The sequence below is a fragment of the Lacerta agilis genome, chromosome 11, assembly GCF_009819535.1.
Source record: "Lacerta agilis isolate rLacAgi1 chromosome 11, rLacAgi1.pri, whole genome shotgun sequence".
Lineage (NCBI taxonomy): Eukaryota > Metazoa > Chordata > Lepidosauria > Squamata > Lacertidae > Lacerta > Lacerta agilis.
This window is the reverse complement of record NC_046322.1, coordinates 15481988-15502040: the sequence shown is the minus strand read 5'-3', so window position 1 is coordinate 15502040 and position 20053 is coordinate 15481988. Positions and strand designations below refer to the sequence as shown.

Sequence of the window (20053 nt, the reverse complement as noted above, 5' to 3'; positions counted from 1 at the left end):
AAGCATTTTGTGGGGAGGCTGTATGCATAATTATGTTGCTACTTTGAAGCATTCCTTCAAAGATGTCATTTTCAAAAGAACTTTCCTTTTGGGGTATTTTCTTGGACAATTCTTGCAAGATAAGAGTTGTCATTGAAGGTTGCTAGAACGGTTGTTTCCATGAAAGGTGTGTTGTTTATTATTATTTTCTTACTTTCTCTGTAGATTCAGCTGAATCTTCCTTTTTTCTAATTATACTATCATATCATATATACACTTATACCAGTTTGTTTTTGAATGTTTGAGGTTATGTAGTTGCAATTGCTCCACACATGCATGAGGTAGGAGTAACCAAACACATGTCTCTGATTAACCCCAAAACTACAAAAAAGGATTACCTAACGGGGGTAATGCTCCCCCCAAACAGCCTATTTAAATGTCATCAGAACAGAAGTAAGAGCTGCCTCTAGAAACCAGTGGAGAAAAACAATTTTTTAAAGTAGCTGGCTTTGACACTAGAGTGCTCACCCCATTCTGCCCCTCACCTCTGAACAGCCCAATTAAAATAAGATGTTTGGTGGACCCAGGATGCTGGATAATGGGATGGTCAGAAATGTGAGTGGGAAGGAATTGAAATGCACTCAACATTGCTATGCTTGTAATACAAAATAGTGCACCTAAAATTACTAAATGCTGTACAAGAATGAAAGTGGTCCCTGCTGGCAAGTTGACAATGCACTGCTTTAATGTGGCCTGTTAAAAAATTCCTAGCCTTCTGTCCTGGGATTCAGCTCCTGCCACATGTTCTTTTCAGCCTGTCAAAGAGCTGTTTGTCAGGCTGCAGGGAACCCAGTTTACATGGATAAGAAGATGCACAGGGATGACTCCCAGTGGGTCTTCCTTCACTTGCAGTTGTTCTTCCCACAGCATGTTAAACAGCTGTTTGATGGGCTGGGCGTCATTTAAAATGTCATTTTATTATGCATATAATAATAATAATAAACTTTATTCGCATAGCCAGCAGCCATTGCAACAAAAGATACACAATGTACAGTTAAAAAACAATAGTGGATAAAAGATCGATCAAATGGTTATGATTGTCATTCAAAGCCAGGGATTGTGGGTGGAGGAAGCATGATTTTAAGTGCCAGTCGGCTGGGGAGCATAGGGGACACATGACAGGATCTCTTTGCATCATGTATCATCCTTCCTCACCCTCTTATCTGTGGCCCTGAACCAAATGTGGCCCACACAGTTAGCAAGATTGCTTATCAGCGATCTAAATGTTTATAATTACATGAATATGGTGCTTACATGACTTTTCTCTGTATGTGTTAGTGTAGGAGATGAAAACACTTTCCCATGCAGGAAATTAGCTTAAAATACATTTTCAGGTGTGCTTTTTTTGAGGCTTTCCATTTCCTGGGAGCATTCTAGGAATCCATGTCTGACTCTGTTTCTTTGGTTCTATAGTACTACAGAGTGTTTGGAAGCATTTACTCTACAGTAGTTCTTTATGGGGATGTGAAATCGTACTTTTCATAGATGTACTGTAGCTAATAAAACCAAGTAACTGACTCTGATCTATACATATTTTTAAAGCAGGTGCGGGTAAGCATTTCTAGCCAGTATCTCCCTACCTGTCAGATCAACTGATGTCACACTGTCATTAGGTTATGCTAGTTTGAAGCCCTGGTTTTAGGACTTTAAAGCACAGTGTGGGCAATTTGAAAGCCCTTTTGCAAACAGCCCTCTCTACACTTTCAAACACCAGGGGTTCAAAGAGCACTGTAAGGTTGCTTGCAAAAGGATTTCAAACGTGTGGCTTGCCCAAAACTACATCGGAACCAAATGGGGAGCCCTGGTAGGGCAGGTTTGGCCTGTGGGTTGGAGGTTTATGTAAGTTTGTTTTACATCAAAAAACATCCTCTCAAAATTATATTTTGTTAAAAATGGTTCATTGGTTAAGGATGCAATCCTGTGCACTTTCCTGGCAATTAACTCCCAATGAGATTTACATCTGATGAGTATACATGCATAGGATTGTGCTCTAAATTATTTTGCTTTAGAGTAACATTAATGTTCAGTGCCGATTTCGCTAACCTTGTGAAGTTTGCCAGGAATTTAGTATGCCCAACAGAGCTTTTCCAAGACCGTAAAGGTGAAAGGCCCCATTGAAAGGTTTTGAGAAATGGGAATTCTAAGGCTTATTTAAACTCTTGATCACTGTGCTTGTGTTTCAGACTTAGTTTAGCCTTTTTTTAGCTACCCTTAAACTTGGACAATTAAAGCAGCTTTGCTGTTAGGCACCTGACTTCATTACATCATCATACTTCTTGTGTTTGTCTTTCTATTACAGCCAGCAGCCAGCTTCAGGTGTAGCCTATTCCCATCCAACTACAGTTGCAAGCTACACTGTCCATCAGGCTCCTGTAGCTGCACACACAGTTACTGCTGCCTATGCCCCAGCAGCAGCAACGGTTGCAGTAGCAAGGCCTGCTCCAGTGGCCGTTGCAGCTGCTGCAACAGCGGCAGCCTATGGAGGTTACCCAACGGCACATACAGCAACAGACTATGGTTATACACAGAGACAGCAAGAAGCTCCCCCGCCGCCACCTCCAGTCACTACACAAAATTACCAGGTAAGTGTGCTTAATGGATAGACCATTATACTTGTGAAATTGAGTCTTTTACCTTTTAAAACATGAGGGGCGATAGAATATGTTAAATATAGAATGTGCATGTATAACTGTTACATAGTTTAGGTCAGTAATTCACAGAACAGACCCTGACTGAATAGTGGTGAAATGTAATAGGGTAGCAGATCTACCGTCACATCTTCAGCCCTGTCACTCATGCTGGCAGGAGGCTAGGGGACAGGCAAATCACTGTGCCAGCCTGAAGTTGGTGCAGTGATCAAGCACAAATCAATCTAGTGACAGCAGTGGGACTGGGTTAAGATCCAGCACATCCTGGACTGGCTGGCTCAGCTCCATCTGCCCCTGGAATGGCCTATTGGGGGACTTCCTGTGCTACTGCTGTTGTAGATGCCTTCAGTGGTACTTCCATGCACCCATATGTTTGATAAAACAGTACAGGAAGCTCTTTTTTTTCTTCTTTAGCTTGATCATCGCATAGTCAAATATATGTTTAAAAACCTGAGGATAGCACTATTAACACCCAGGGGAAGAAATATGTAAAACATTACTTAATGTGGAAAGTAACAATAATTTTAGTAATTATTAGCCACTGAACATTCCTAGCAAATTATTAACTGTAGCATAACCACCTCATCAGCATGCTGCAGAACTTTTAATTATTTAGCACTGTACTGTATATGCCTGCAGGCTACAACATATGTGAGATATCGGTAGATTATTATACACAACCTGAGATAAAAGGCAGTTGTAAGTTACCGGTACTTTATTTTTGGTATTTGAACATTGCTGTTATTTGTTGTATCGGCATATGGTTATGTCTGGAAAAATGTGCAGCTATGAGAATAATACTTGTCAATTATTTAATGTTATTTACTGTACAAGGGAAAGGCAGTGTATGTATGTCTAAGCAATACTGTAAGATTTTTTTTTTACCCTTCTCCAAAAGTGAGGATTACAAACTTTTAAAAAAAAGTTAAACCAAGGATTTCTCAAAATTAAACCATATGATGAGGGCAGTGGATATCAACTGCAAATCCTTGTTTGAATTCCAGTGCTTAGCCATACCATAGAATGTATAAAATAGGAGTGCCTTTGAGTAGGCATATAGAGTACCTTTTCCAAATTGTTGAGTAATGAGGGAGGCTTGAGCCCACAAGTTTATTTAACTGAATGCTACCCTGAGGTCTCAGTATCACCATTCCTGCAACAGGGTGTGTGAAGTCACCTGTGTGGAAATACGTATGGCTGTGTTAGCAAACTTTTCATTTCCCAATGGAGCACAAAATACTGTATTTTTGAAGACTGAAAACCCTTCTTAATGTAGAACAGGAGCAGAGAATCTTTTTGTTCAAGTGGGCCAGATTGCTTTCTGTCCACACCCCTGCAAGCCGAATTTGACCCTTCAGTCACCAAATGGAATTATGCTGTCAGATGATGGACAGGTGGGTTTGTGCAGTGCTTTCTAAGCACCTGATAGCCAGCTGGTTGCCAGGTGCTTGGGAACTGCAGCCCCAGCACCAAGTATAGGGCTGACAAAACTGCTTTCTGCAGGGGTCAGCTGCGTAAGTGAATCCCCCTAAGAGAGCTCAGTTTCACAACAATCTATCAGCATCTCTACCTGCTCCACACCTGATGTCACATATGGCAACTGGTATGGGAAAGGTGGGTGCAGTCTGGGGAACACTCTTTATGAGATAAATTTGGCCTGCAACACTGGAGGTTCTCCAACCTAATGTAGAGGTTTGTGCTTGGTGTCTTGTGGGTAAAGTGATGGTGATCTAGCATTTTTTAAAAATGTAGGGGGAAAGGCTGCTTAACAGGACCTTGGCATTTGTTTCTTTAATGCAAGATGTCCAGTATTAGCATTGTTTAATGTAGCAATCTTTGGCAAAAATACATAGTTTGATCCTCAAAAATGTAGCTTGTCAATTCTGTTGAATGTTTCTACTATTTTAAAGTCTGATTAATTAGAATAATCAAAATAATTCAGTAATAGTCCATATATTTAATGGAAAAACTAATGTCCATGTGTTTTCTCCCCCACTCCCATGTTTCTTAAGGACACCTATTCATATGTTAGATCTACAGCCCCAGCTGTAGCTTATGACAGCAAGCAATACTATCAACAACCCACAGCCACTGCAGCTGCAGTGGCAGCTGCTGCCCAGCCACAGCCTTCTGTGGCTGAATCGTATTACCAAACAGGTGAGTAGCATACTTTAAAGAGAATTCCAGCTTTTTTGTTGTGAGATAGTCACAAATGTGTTACCATCTGCAGATGCTCAGAATCTAGTAAATAAAATAGTTTGTTAGTAGCTTGGTTTTCAATGGTTAACTGTTCGGTGGTTAACTTAGTATTTGTAAAGCAGTTAGGGCCCAGATATGCGAATCTTACAATCCTCTAGCTTCTAAATGCTCATTTTTAACTACTTTATTGAAAGAAAGATTCTAACATGACTGCATCACAGAGTGCATGCCATGTTTTATCTTCTTAGGATTTGGAGGGTCTGCTTGCTAGGTACAACATTTGGCTATTCTGAACTTTTAAGTCATTGGAGAGCAACCTTTTCTGTGACTGCCACAAATAAAGGTCAAAGCTTTTGACTGTGTCACTCTAATGTATGCTGCTGTGCATATGTAGCCTCACGTGGTTTGACTCTGTTTTACCTCTAGTCTACTCAGATGGGGAGCAAACAGCTATGTGTGAAGGAAATAGGAAAGGAGCATAGTCAGATGCTTTAAATTCTTGCAGAGTAATGGGGGGGGGGTTAACTGCTTTTATCTATAAAGTGTTTTTTTAATATAACTCAAATTAGTTTATTTTCTGGGACATATCTGTAAGGTGCGTTTTATATTGGAGCCCCATCCAAACTGGGAGCTAATCACCTCTTTGCATTAAACCAGATGTTGGTGGGATTTTTTTTCATATAAATCAGTCTTGTGGTTGCACCAAGTTCTTATCGGTGGATAAAATATTAGATAAGAATGTGGAATAAGCATACATTTCAATTAGTGTTTTGATCACTGTCTTTGGTTTAGTCACTATTATGTGTGCTCAAAGAATGTGGAGGTAAACATGTTAGTTTAAGCGTTGTTGCACTGAAAGTAAAAACACAAGCTTTAAGAAACGGTGCTGATCCCATTAGTATAGTGATAGTAATTTTATAATAGAAGTTCCAAGTGCAGAGCTTAAACTGTAGGGTGAGATTTATTCCCATATTGTCTGCCTTATTCAATAATAAGATAAAGTGAAAAATGAAATTGATTTTTAAATTGCAGTTGTTTATATGATCATTGAAATCTTCACGTAATTTTGCTCTTTTGTCTTAATTAGCTCCAAAAGCTGGCTATAGCCAAGGAGCAACTCAGTATACCCAAGCCCAGCAAACTCGACAAGTGACAGCCATAAAACCAGCCACTCCAAGCCCAGCTACTACTACTTTCTCCATATATCCTGTATCTTCCACTGTGCAACCAGTTGCAGCAGCAGCTACCGTTGTTCCCTCGTATACTCAAAGTGCTACATACAGTACAACAGCAGTTACTTATTCTGGTGAGTATTGCTTGAAGAAAGGGTATTGGAGGCTAGAAATGACCTATTTAGATGCCTTTGTAAGATCTAAGGTAGAAATACTGTGCTGAACATGTCTAGATTTTTCAAATACAAGTTCTGTACTAAAATTACTTCTTGGGAACTTTTGCTTTGTCAAATGTGCTGATTATGTGCAGGTTTACTCAGAAGTAAGTCAACTATGGCCATTTGGACTTACTCTGAGGTAATTGTAGGATTATAAATTCAGACTCTTTAGAACGGGTGAAAAAGAGTGTTGATGGCAGACTGTTGGTGTAGAGCAGGCATCTTAAACCTTTTCAGGCACAAGGTGATGCCTTACATATTTATGTTGGACTGATTTTACAGTTTGCTGTATGTCTGTGGGTGTTGGCATTGCTCCACTAGAAAAGAAATTGCTTTTGTAACTTGAAATAAACTCCTCTTTTCTGGCTTTGTAGCACTGCTTGGATATACAGATTGAGAATATTGGTTTTACTTATAAGTACCAGTTTTGTGCATCTATTTTAATGCTGAAATCCTCCTTAATTAAGGGATACTCTGGTGTGCACTGTGCATTTAATACATTTAGCTTTTCAAACTTGGATGTGCTTATAACTTACAACTTTTTTTGAACATTTTAAGGTACATCGTATTCTGGCTATGAGGCTGCAGTATATTCAGCTGCATCATCTTACTATCAACAGCAGCAGCAGCAGCAGAAACAGGCGGCGGCGGCAGCTGCTGCTGCTGCTGCGACAGCCGCCTGGACAGGGACCACCTTCACTAAAAAGGCACCATTCCAAAATAAACAGTTGAAACCAAAACAGCCTCCCAAACCACCCCAGATCCACTATTGTGATGTTTGTAAGATCAGCTGTGCTGGACCACAGGTATTGCTGCTTTCTGATTATGAACTTAATTGCTTAGTAAAATGAAACAATTAGTGTATGCCAAATATTCAGGGAAGGGCCAATAAGTTTTTTGGCTTCAGGGTTATTTCAGTTTAAAATATATTTATGTGACTGAAGTTAGTTTTGTTAAGTACAAACAGTGTTTGCCTTCAAAACACTGGCTAGGCTCTGAAGAGCTACTTTGTGCTTGCACCGTGGCTTGAGCTCATGCTCAGTTTACACACCCAACATAGTAATATAACAAATGACGTTTTGCAACTCCTCATGGTTTCAAAAGTGTTTCACAATGCAGATACTCTAGGAAGCATTTGTCCAAAAAAATCTTGCGGCACACGGAACTAGTTTCATGGGTTTGGGGAGGATATTCTTTGTTTTATGTAACGTCTAACATTCTGGGACTTGCTCCTTCCTGAGACCAAATACATTATTAACAATTTGAGTTCTAACGCTTAAAAGTTTTTCTTCGTAAAGCATTTGTGATTTTGCTGTTTGCCTGTGATGGAAATAGTTGAATGTAATAGAAAGGACATTTAGAGAAAGATCACCATCTCTTCAGCAGAACAGAATTAAATGGTATGCCCTTGTTTAATGAATTGTAAATCTAGATGCATCTTTTATGATACATTACTTGGGTTTTCTAAATTGCCAAGCCAAACTCTGTTGCCAGCTACAGTCGTAACTTGGAAGTCAAACAGCTTAGTTCCCAAATGTTTTGGCTCCTGAACATCGCAAACCCGGAAGTGACTGTTCCGGTTTGTGTGGAAGCCAAATGTCCGATGGGGCTTCCACTGCTTCCAGTTGGCTGCCAATCGGAAGCTGCACTTTGGTTTTCGAACGTTTTGGAAGTCGAACCGACTACTGGAACGGATTCCATTCGACTTCCAAGGTACGACTGTATAATTATGTGGAGGAAAGTATTTTCTGGATACATTTCAGCAGCAAATCAACTTCATGTTGGTTATCTCTTGCACTTTGCTTTTTAATGAACAGAATAATATGATAAATGAACTAATGTGCCTTGTTGTTCATGTGGTGATCTAAACAGACTTACAAAGAACATTTGGAGGGACAGAAACATAAAAAGAAAGAAGCAGCATTGAAAGCATCACAGAACACAACCAGCAACAGTTCATCTGCTCGTGGGACTCAGAACCAGCTGCGTTGTGAACTCTGTGATGTGTCTTGCACAGGAGCTGATGCCTATGCTGCTCATATTCGTGGAGCGAAACATCAAAAAGTAAGACTCTCCTTCCTCTGTCCTCCCATTTCTCAGGTTTTACACCCCTGGACCTCAGTCAGTGTCCCACCCTGGACAAAATGAATGATCTGACAGGCAGGCAAGATCATCACATTTGATAGGAGGGTGGGACTGCCCACCTTTCAATTACCTGACACAGTATTCCTTTAGGTAATTCAGCCTCGAATGAATTGTGCTCTCAATTTGTCCTTTACAGATACGGCTTTAATTAAAGCCAGGGCTTTATTTAGCAGTAAACGTGAGCCCCACCTTAGGCAGGGATTGGTTCCACTTGGAGCTCCTGAATTGAGCCTATCGGAATAAGACTTGCATTTGGAGCGAGTGAGAGAATGATAAGTCTCTCTGATCTGAATCAGAGTTGGAGAAGACCTTGAGGATCAACTAGTCCAACCCCCAACAATGTGGGAATATGCAGCTGTCCCTTACAGGGATCAAAACCTGCAACCTTGGCATTATCAACACCACTCTACCAACTGAGCTACAACATATTAAAGAATCTGCAAACACACATCTCTACATAGTGTTAGCTACCAACATGAACACAATCAGATCTTTATGCACTAGAGCCTCTTTTTGGTGTCTCTGAAGGTGACAACAGAGCCAGTGTTGGAATGGTGCCAAATGTAAAAGGCACTGAATGTTAGTACCTCTTGCAGAGGAACAGTTGGAAGTATATGAGTTGTGGGGCAGGTAGGTGTGGCCGGGGTGCAGTTTCATGCAGTATTTCATGTGTGTATTAGACTCCATTAAGTTTCCCCTCATGAAAAGTAATGTTTATTGTGAATTCTTTTGAAGGTTCCTTTAAACTTATACCTTCATGCTCTTAGAAGTACAGACAGGATTCTAAATAGACGTTGAACAATTTTGTTAGATTCTTTTTTTAACTTTCTTCATTGGTGGTTCTAGGTGGTTAAGCTTCATACTAAACTTGGCAAACCCATTCCTTCAACTGAACCAAACGTCGTGACCCAGGCTACGTCAGCAACATCTGCTTCCAAACCAACTGCTGTCTCTTCAAACATTGCAACCAACAGCAGCACTGTGAATTCTTCTGTTTCATCTTTGGCAGTGAAAATTCTGACTCCTTCTGCCAATGTGTTACTTAGCACAACATCCAACAACAAAACAACAATAGTTCCAACTAATGTTGCTGTAAAGAAAATATCCACACCCAAAATTAACTTCGTTGGTAAGTACTGAAGTATTTTAGTGGGAAGTTCAACAAGGTACACTAAATAAACTTATTCAAGAACAGGTTTAAAATAAGTGTCTGCTATGATTTTGACAACCACTGGAAATTCTAATTTTCTCTCTGCTTGGCTGCATTGTTTTAACATGAAGCCCATCAAACCAAGCATCTGTTTACAGTTCTAAGCACTGTTTCTCCCATGGCAATGGTGGTCTCATGCACACAAATTGCTACTCAGATAGTTTAGGAAAGTATTATATCAACACTTACTCTGCTCCAACACACCTTTTATTAGAGATAAGAATACTGAACATGGGGTTACCATGGAACACAACTCCTAATGTTGTCTGAACAGTGCATTTTCAATAGCTGTCATAGATGTTTTGTTGATTGGCCCTTCTTTGGTCAGTGCTCAGCATATTCATGTCTTGCACCCATTTATCCTGTCCTCTTGAATGCACCGGGCCGTGCTGTTATTATTAAAACAAACCATACAGTTTATTTGAACTTGTATTTTATTTATTTTACATATTTACATTTATGTTACCTGTTCTTAGCATATTGTGCTATGGTTTGCTTGCTTGCTTGTTTATTATTTACAGAATACCCAGGTTTTTAAACTGTGTAGGCTAGCTTCCCCTTGGTTGTGGCAAGAAATGTAACTTGAAAATGTAATGAAAATTAATGTTCACTTGTGAAATGTTTCATATTAGGTGGTAACAAGCTACAGACAACAGGAAGCAAAGTGGATGAATTAAAAGCAGTAGAAAATATCAAAACTACTCCTTCTATTGCTGCAGTGCAAACACAGGAAATTAAGACAGATATGTCTGCTGAATCGGTAACATCTACAGCTCTTGCTGCTTTGCAAAGTGAGGTCCAACCAGTGGGTCATGACTATGTCGAAGAGGTATTCATTTAAAAACTATGTTCATTAAATACAATTAAACAAAACTGCTGAATTAATGTATTAGATTAATTTATATGGCTCAGAAATGTGAAATCATGCTGATAATTAAATTAGCTTTATGTCTCTGTGTGAGGTAGTTACTTGGCTATTTTGTCTATGAAAGAATTTGCAGTGGAGCACTAATAGCATTGCTGCTGACTTCACAGCCTTTGTCTTCAGGTAAACTAGAGTGTGAATACTGAGGCTGTCTTAATCAGGGGTCCCCAAACTAAGGCCCGGGGGCTGGATGTGGCCCAATCGCCTTCTAAATGCGGACAGTCCGGGAATCAGCGTCTTTTTACATGAGTAGAATGTGTGCTTTTATTTAAAATGCATCTCTGGGTTATTTGTGGGGCTTAGGAATTCGTTCAATTTTTTTTCAAAAATATAGTCTGGCCCCCCACAAGGTCTGAAGGACAGTGGACCAGCCCCCTGCTGAAAAAGTTGGCTGACCCCTGGTCTTAACAATTCTGATCACTGAGGACATGGAGTGTCCTTCAAAATTGACTGTTCAGAGTTCCAACTCCAAAGGAACAGGTAGTAGGATGTATAGTAAGATGGCAATCATTGGGACATGTAGTAAGATGGCTGTGTCTTGAAAAGCAGGAAAGTGATATGGCATATTACAGGCATGTCCAAAGTCTGTTTTGGAGGCCTAATCCGTTTGATTTAATCCAGCCCCTGTGGCAGTGTATGTCCTGGGGTAAAATAAAAAAAATAAAAAAAAAGCTCAGCAACTTCAATGCTAAAAAAACTTCAACAACTTTGGTCAGCCCTCATGCATGTTCACTCCATCAAATCTGGCCCTCTTTGAAAAAAGTTTGGGCACCCCAGCATATTAGAATCAAGCATTGACACTGATTCTGAAATCCGGAACAGTGGTTACATTAGCTTTCACTCAGTAAAAGGAAAGAGAAGAGATGAACATGCAGTAGCCTTCCACTTAGTGAGGATTCTTAACTTTCCTTACTATTGTTTTTTTCTGCTTGCTGCTCTGAAAATGTGCTCAGAACAAATGTAGTATTAGGGAATGGTGTGTTGCTTGATAGCATAGTTCTGAATGATTTACAATAAATAGCATTTTAAACAAATCTGAGATAGCACCTTGGAATACTTCATCAAAATTCAGACAGTTAAGAATTAAACCAACAGTTCTCCAACTTATTTTTTTGATGAATTCAGATGTAAGCATTCTGAAATAAAGTGGTTTTCGTATGTTTCATGAAAGCCATCAGGAAAGAAAAGGAGTTAAACGCCTCTGCTGGGGAGCTCCGCAGATGGGGCAACATTTGAGAACATTGTAAATTTAATAGCTAGTGACCTTAAATGGCAGAGACACTCACAAGTGACCTTCCTCAGAAGATCTGAAGCTCAGGGCAGGATATATGGACATTCTTCCAGGACATTCTTCCAGGTCCCATATTGCGTTGAAGGGTCTGGCACAGGTTCTGATTAGGCCTCTGAAACCCTTTTCCCCAGTCCATGGCCAGCTGCCACATGTGTTACATATGTGACAGCGGATGAGAGGCAGGTAAGGACATGACTCCAAAGGAACAATCAGGAGCTTAAAGTCAGGGGCAAATCCACACCATAAATTCAAAGCACATCAAATGCATATTTGAAGTACGTGATGTGCCCCAATAAATCCTGGAAGCTGGTTTGTTATGGGTACTGGGAATTCTGTCTCAGTAGAGGGGAACTACAGTTCTCAGGATTCTTTGGGAGAAGTCATGTGGTTTAAGTGTGCATTGTATTTGCTTTAAAAGTACAGTGTTTATTTGCCTTGAGTTCCCAATTGTTCCTTTGCAAGCAGGGCTTGCTTACAGTGAGTTCCACTAGGAAGTTCCCCATCCGGGATCTAGTTCTCCAACCGCAGTGTAGGGTTTTCAAGGTCATAATCACCATTTTGAAGTGAGCCTAGAAATGCATAGATAACCCCTGTAGATCATTCAGGACAAGCATTCCATGCAGGGTGTAGATCTTTGAGGTTCAATATCCTACACAGTTTGCTCTGTTCAAAATTCTAGTCACTATGCTCTGGACCCAGGGTCAGCAACCTAAGGCCCATGGGCCGGAAGCAGCCTGCGGAGGTCGTTTGACCGGCCCATGAGCCGCCCCTGAACTGAGCTGCCCACTCGTGTGCTGTGCTAAACTGGCACAGGGTGGGGAATTGTTTCCGCCACGCCGGAAATCGCATCTGCACACACGCAGATGCTGGAAATTGCGGGCATGTGCACAATCCAGGCCAAGAAGGGATCTCCGCAGGACCGATCCAGCCCAGGCAAGTTAAGCCTTGCCGACGCTTGCTCTGGACTGTAGCTTCCAAACTGCCTTCAAAGGCAGCCTGATTCAAAACACATTAGTAGTTACTGTGCTTGCTCTGGTGTTTAGAAAAGATTTTAACAGTGAAGGGACATCTCCAGAACGGTGTCTTGGAGTAAAAGAGTGTTCTTCAGTGATCAAGAATAGTGCCTCTACATAGTGTTCCAAAGTAGAACTATTGCAAACTTGCTCCAGAAAAATCCAAGGGGGGGTTGGAGTGACAAGGTACCTTATTTAAGGAGGTGTTTTAGCTGCTGTGGCTCTAGCAGAGGCATTTGCTATATGAACTAGTTCAGGGGCGCAGGATAGATCTAGATTTCTGAAAGAGGTGCTTCGTTGGCTATGAGAAACAAAGCTTTACACTTGATCTGGAACACAATAATTAACTTCGAAAATAGGTAATTCAACTTTGATATCAGACAATAGCAAAGGTAAGAATAGATATTTGGGTCAAATGTGTGGTTTTTTTTAACCTCTCTGTTGCCACCATTACATAGATCTTATGCCAGAACATGTCTTTGTGTGAAAATTTGACAAAAATTAGTTCAGTTTATTTATAAAACCAAGTTGTTTTAAATGACCATTTTTATACTGCTTTTTCTTTATTTTTAAGGTACGGAATGATGAAGGGAAGGTTATTCGTTTCCATTGCAAACTTTGTGAATGCAGTTTTAATGATCCTAATGCCAAGGAGATGCATTTAAAAGGAAGGCGGCATAGATTACAATATAAGGTAAGTTGATTGTAGCAGCGTAAATGGTCTAGTTCTGATTGTCTCTTTCAGTAAATTTGATGGTGATTGAGATTTACTTGGTCTCTTCTAGTATGAAACCTAAGCAGGTAGTACATCTATTTTGAGCACCAGCTGTTCCCTCCCCCAGCTGAACTATGGTAGCCATATAGTGTTTGCTTAACATATTAAGCTACTTATATGTATTGCAAGTGAAAGCATTATATGAGGAGGTATGATACTATAGCTTACTGTTTGCTCCTCATAATGTTTTTTTTAATATGAAGGATTGTGTCTGTGACTGCATTGCAGTTTTTGCTTTGTTTTGGTGAAAATAATTGGATCTGACCACAGAGAATAAATCTTACAATAAAATAAAATGAAAATCCTCCTTCTCTACAACAGAAAAAAGTAAACCCAGACTTGCAAGTAGAAGTGAAGCCAAGCATCCGGGCAAGGAAGATCCAGGAAGAAAAGATGAGGAAGCAGATGCAGAAAGAAGAATACTGGAGAAGACGTGAAGAGGAGGAACGGTGGAGAATGGAAATGAGGTAACATGTAGACTTTAATAGCGACCAGTGTACGTTTTGTAAACCTGAATTAGTTTCCATTCTGTGTAACTATATTCCTGTGAATGCTTGCTTTGGAAAAACTGGATTAAATTTAACTTTAAATAAATAATTGACAGCAGGCATAGAAAATATTTATAAAGAGTAAGAATGGCCTTTTATGGGTGTAATCCAGATCCTACTCTGAATTCTGTAGTGAATACAGAATTATTGAACCTCCAGCATCCAATATCTTTTTTAACATTTGAAGTTCCAAAAATTAATTTTGGCGGGACCTGAATTATTGAACATATCGTCAATAAAAGGTATTTCTGCATCAATTGAAAGCACATGTGGTTTAATTCATATACTTAGACGCTATGAGGAGGACATGTACTGGAGGAGGATGGAAGAAGAGCAGCACCATTGGGATGACCGCCATAGAATACCTGATGGAGGATATCCTCATGGACCTCCAGGACCTCTTGGACTACTTGGTGTTAGACCAGGAATGCCACCACAGCCCCAGGGACCAGCTGTGAGTAATGTTCGCGTTGTCTCTTTCCTCCTGATGTATTTGGTGCCACAGACTGAGGGGGAGGGGACCTAGTAAGTCATATCGGGTCTGCAAATTATTCCTAGCCTTATTAGCTAAGCATTGGCTTCTGTTAACCAACTGAAATGTAGAGCCATCATGATGGGACCATCATATTACATGCATTATCAGGACACTTATTCCACCATCAAGTCTTAATCTGAGCCCCATCAAAAAAGGAAGGAATAACATATGTGACTGCATTCTTTAGTTTCCATTTCCATTTCTTTATTTATGGTATTTGGTCCCTTGCAGTTCAGGACCATAGTTTACAGTGTCAAAAAGCGCCCCCCCTTTAATGATTACAAGGAGTTTCAGACCTAAAAAGAGAATCAAACTCTTGCTTTTATTCGCCCCATCTTAGTTTTTAAACTCAGACAAGATAACTGAATAAGGATTCTCTTACAGCAGGGGTCAGCAAACTTTTTCAGCAGGGGACCAGTCCACTGTCCCTCCGACTATGTGGGGGGCCGGACTATATTTTGGGAAAAATATATATGAACGAATTCCTATGCCTCACAAATAACCCAGATGCATTTTAAATAAAAACACACATTCTACCCATGTAAAAACATGCTGATTCCCGGACCGTCCGCAGGCCAGATTTAGAAGGCAATTTGGCTGGATCTGGCCCCTGGTCCTTAGGTTGCCTACCCATGTCTTACAGTATTCCTGTATTGTTACATATCTTTTGAATTTGATGTCATCTGTAACAAATAATAGTAAAACTTGAAAGCCTTCCTAAGTCTTGGTCTGTATCACCCCATTTATTTTCCTGAGCAGGGACAGCCTTTAACCCTGGTGGGTGGTTTTGATGCCAACCAATTCTTAATTTACATTTTTAAAAGATCTTATTTTCTTTGTGAGATCTCTTAATGCACTTTGAGGCGGAAAATGTGATAATTTTAATAAAATAGCAAAGAACAAAAAGGAAAACATAAAATGTATCTGATTTTTAAAATCCACTTTCTGTATGCAGCCTCTTCGTCGACCAGATTCTTCAGATGACCGTTACGTAATGACCAAACATGCTGCTATCTATCCAACTGAAGAGGAACTCCAGGCAGTACAGAAAATAGTTTCTATCACTGAGCGTGCACTGAAACTTGTATCTGATAATATGACTGACAATGAAAAAAATAAGAGCAAGGAAGGAGATGATAAAAAAGAGGGCGGTAAAGACAGGTATGTTTTATTGCCATTGTTGCTTGCAATCATTGTGCTTGGAGAGGGTTTAAGACAAAATGGAGCATTTGCCTTACTTCATGCCAACTTCTTAAACTTCTGCGCCCAGAAATACTGGATTCTGTTAACAGAATAATGGGTCCCTCATTTTTGCCAATGAAAGTTGTTTGCTTAGCAGGCATTCTCCAGAAGCAACTAGGAACTGCATTCCTTCAGTAGCAACTGCACTTTGTTCATATGAAAAAGTCCTTCAGCTGTGCAATAGATTCTTAGCAGCACTTCAGACTACTTTTCCTTGGCTGAGGCTTTTATCCTCTTGCTGATGGTAGAGAAGGACTAGCCCAGAACTCCACCCAGTGTGAGAAATGCCAATCTTTTCATTGCACCTCTTTGCTGTCTGGATTCCCCCCCCCCCAAAAAAACTTAGTGCTTTCCGCATAGAGTTAAAATGTACACTATAATGTATGTATAGAATGACAGAATGCACACCGCCCTCACGGGGGTCTAGGGTAGTATGTTGCACATGAAACGCTCTCCCTGCATTAGACTTGTTTTCTTTGAGTGCTTTGGCCCTCAAAACACCTGCTTCTCACCAAGACTTCATTTTTGTGCAGGGCTTTGAAAGGAGTCTTGCGTGTGGGAGTGTTGGCTAAGGGTTTGCTGCTCCGAGGAGACCGAAATGTCAACCTTGTCTTGCTGTGTGCTGAGAAACCTACTAAGACATTGCTGAGTCGCATTGCTGAAAATCTGCCCAAGCAACTTGCCGTATGTATGGTCTTGAAAAATTTTGTATTTTTCATAAAAGATTGAACTGGGGCTCTGCCAGTCAAATTTCCTCTACATCCTAATTTACTTTGAAGTAGGTGGACTAGTAATGAGCTATTTTCTAAATACAGGTATAGGTGCTCAGCCTGCAATACATAGCTGCACTGCCATCCTGTAATAGGAGTGCTCCTATCCTCTTCAAGGCTGTAGACAGGCTGGAATAAGAGCCTTGTACTCCTTGAGGATGGGGAAGACGGAAAGAAAAGAACACCTCCCTTCCCAGTCTCCTTAAAACTCCACATTGTGTTATGTAGTGCTAAAGAACTGGTAGGAGATTGACTGCCAACCCCAAACAGGTGGCTCTTTGGTCTAAACCACTGAGCTTAGGGCTTGCTGATCAGAAGGTCAGTGGTTCGAATCCCCACAACAGGGTAAACTCCTGTTGTTCAGTCCCAGCTCCTGCCAACCTAGCAGTTTGAAAGCACGTCAAAGTGCAAGTAGATAAATAGGTACTGCTCCGGCGGGAAGGTAAACGGTGTTTCCGTGCGCTGCTCTGGTTCGCCAGAAATGGCTTAGTTATGCTGGCCACATGACCTGGATCCTGTCTGCGGACAAACGCCGGCTCCATTGGTATGAGCACCGCAACCCCAGAGTCTTCTGCAACTGGACTTAACTGTCAGGGGTACTTTTACCTTTACCTTTAGCAGGTGCAGGGACCTCAGGCCTGGGGGCTGAAGGAAGCTCTCCAGCCTCTCTGGCTCTGACGACTCTCCCCTGGGCCACATGCCTCACTAGCCCTACTTCTCACACCCCTTGAGGATAACAACAACAACAACAACAACAACAACAACAACAACAACAACAATTTATTATTTACACTCTACCCCTCTGGCTGGGTTTTCCCAGCCACTCTGGGTGGCTCCCAAGAGAATACAGTGGTACCCCGCTAGACGAATGCTTCGCTAGACGAAAAACTCGCTAGACGAAAGCATTCGTCTAGCGGGAGGCTGCCCCGCTAGACGAAAAAGTCTATGGGGCTGCCTCGCAAGACGAAAAAATTTCGTCTTTTTTTTTTTCGTTTTGCGGAGCGCGGCTCCCATTGCCGCTCCGCAAGACGAAAACCCCGCTAGACGAAAATTTTCGCGGGACGAATTATTTTCGTCTAGCGGGGCACCACTGTATTAAAAACACAATGAAACATCAAACATTAAAAACTTCCCTAAACAGGGTTGCCTTCAGATGTCTTCTAAAAGCCAGATAGTTGTTTATTTCCTTTACATCTGGTGGGAGGGTGTTCCATAGGGCGGGCACCACTACCGAGAAGGCCCTCTGCCTGGTTCCCTGTAACCTCACTTCTCGCAGTGAGGGAACCACCAGAAGGCCCTCAGCGCTGGACCTCAGTGTCTGGGCTGAACAATGGGGGTGGAGACGCTCCTTCAGGTATCTTGGGCCGAGGGCTTTAAAGGTCAGCACCAATACTTTGAATTACACTCGGGGAATGTACTGGGAACCAATGTAGGTGTTTCAGGACCGGTGTTATATGGTCTCGGCGGCCAGTCACCAGTCTAGCTGCTGCATTCTGAATTAGTTGGAATGTGCCTTTGAACTCTGCTAGTGCTTCTTGCTTGCCTGGAAGGAGGATGGAGAGTGGTGTGAAAGTACATTTAGAAACTAGCCTGCTAGTTAGGTAAAAAATTCACCTGTTACTCAACCCATTTTTCTCTCTGGGTCCTCTCACCACTGGAATGGGCACACCCCCAGGTTACCTAGAAAGGAATGTTAGCCCACTTTTGCTATATTCATCCAGGGGGCAGGGTGGATTCTGCAAAGTGGGGAAGCAGAACTTTATTTTTTCTTTCTCCTCCGTCCTAAAACCTTCCAATATACAGTGGGAAGGCCTTAACGTCATAATAGCCACCTGCTCCTTTCCTCCAGGATACTGTAAATTTGTTACAGACTCAAGTAAGCCAATTCTCTCTCACACCTTACTTTCCTTTAATGTATGAATTCATCATTTAGTCAAGGTACGGTACAAGGTACCTTGACGAAACTCCCAAGCAACTTGTGATGAACCTCCAGGTATTGTGGACTAGTCCTTTTTTGTGTGAAAACATTTAGCTTCTTATTTGCATTCTTTAGGTAATAAGTCCTGAGAAATATGAAATAAAGTGTGCAGGACAAGAAGCATCCATCATTTTGAATTCCTGTGTGGAACCTAAAATGCAAGTGACCATCACGTTGACATCGCCAGTGATTCGGGAAGAGAACATGAGGGATGGAGGTTCGGAATCTGTTAAAAAATGCTCTATTTTAATTGGCTTATTCATTCTGTCATAAACGGCATTAAATCCTGGAAGGCAACATGCTGGCATGTGATACACATTTAATGGCAATTCATAAATCAAGCAGTCTTGTGTGTTTTTCCAAAACCTATTTTATACTTATTCACAGCAACCAACAACCTCAGATTTCTGGAAAATGTAGGTTTTTTTAAACGTGCAAACCTGTCTTTCTTTGGAAAAAATAAATGTTCTATGACTCAAATACCTGCAAGTTGATAATCAAGAAGGCTTCCTCCCTAAGGGAGAAACTACACCAGGAAATTATATTGTATGTTTAAAACTGGATCAGTCTTAGCCTTCACTTATATGGCACTTATACATAGTTAATCTTTAAGTTCAATGTGATTCTGGCTTTGCTTGGAGCAAGATGTGTATTTTTTCCAGTTTTTTGAGGTTGGTTTCTGGACTGGAGTGCAAGACAAAGAGCTCCTAATATTGAGGTTGGAGTGTCTTAATTGAGCAGTACATATGCAGTGTGTTTATAGTAAAGAGTGATAGCTGAGTTCAGTTAAGTAGATGTTGGAACTTTAAAACTCAATATGTATTTATGACCTATGCAATCCTACTGGTGCCAGCAGTGTTGCTTTAGGGTCTCTTCTATAATTCTTTGAAAGCTACAAATGTTTTTAAGCCAGCAAGCATGATAATTTAATGTCTGCAATATGTTGGCTCTGTTTAGAGGTCAGATAAAATGAACTTTGTTTTCTTTTGTCTTGTGTTGGTCAAAATAAACTTTTTGCAGGCACAGTGGTATTGCTGGCTAAGAATCCATAAGCATAGGAAGTAAGGCTCTACTTAAGTTCTTGTTAGCGTAGAGTGAGTGTGCTTGTGTACATACAGCTGTGGAATGAATTCTTAACATTATGCTTTCAATATTTGAATAATTGCTTATGTTTTTTAAAAAAGTATAAGTATTCTAGAAGCAAGCTTTCTCAAAAAGCTTATTTTAAAGAAAACAAAGCTTGAATATTAATGTACATAGGATTTTTCTTCCTTGTTTTTAAAACACTGCTTAAATTTACATAATACCATTGGCTTTTAAATTCTGAAATAATCACAGATAACTT

General features: G+C 40.7%; 1 protein-coding gene across 4 annotated transcripts in view; it reads left to right on the top strand.

Annotated features, from left to right (window-relative positions):
* The window catches only part of ZFR (zinc finger RNA binding protein), a 36712-nt gene that overhangs the window by 4923 nt on the left and 11736 nt on the right, over positions 1-20053 (top strand). For 3 of the 4 annotated variants that reach the window (XM_033163999.1, XM_033163998.1, XM_033164001.1), the window contains 13 exons: positions 2339-2621; positions 4700-4844; positions 5974-6192; positions 6835-7082; positions 8149-8340; positions 9268-9550; positions 10264-10460; positions 13435-13554; positions 13957-14102; positions 14475-14637; positions 15674-15879; positions 16494-16644; positions 18784-18925. In XM_033163999.1, coding sequence (XP_033019890.1) covers positions 2339-2621; positions 4700-4844; positions 5974-6192; positions 6835-7082; positions 8149-8340; positions 9268-9550; positions 10264-10460; positions 13435-13554; positions 13957-14102; positions 14475-14637; positions 15674-15879; positions 16494-16644; positions 18784-18925 — 2495 coding nt within the window. The remainder of the gene's footprint in view (positions 1-2338; positions 2622-4699; positions 4845-5973; positions 6193-6834; positions 7083-8148; positions 8341-9267; positions 9551-10263; positions 10461-13434; positions 13555-13956; positions 14103-14474; positions 14638-15673; positions 15880-16493; positions 16645-18783; positions 18926-20053) is intronic. The other variant, XM_033164000.1, reaches the window with a different exon arrangement.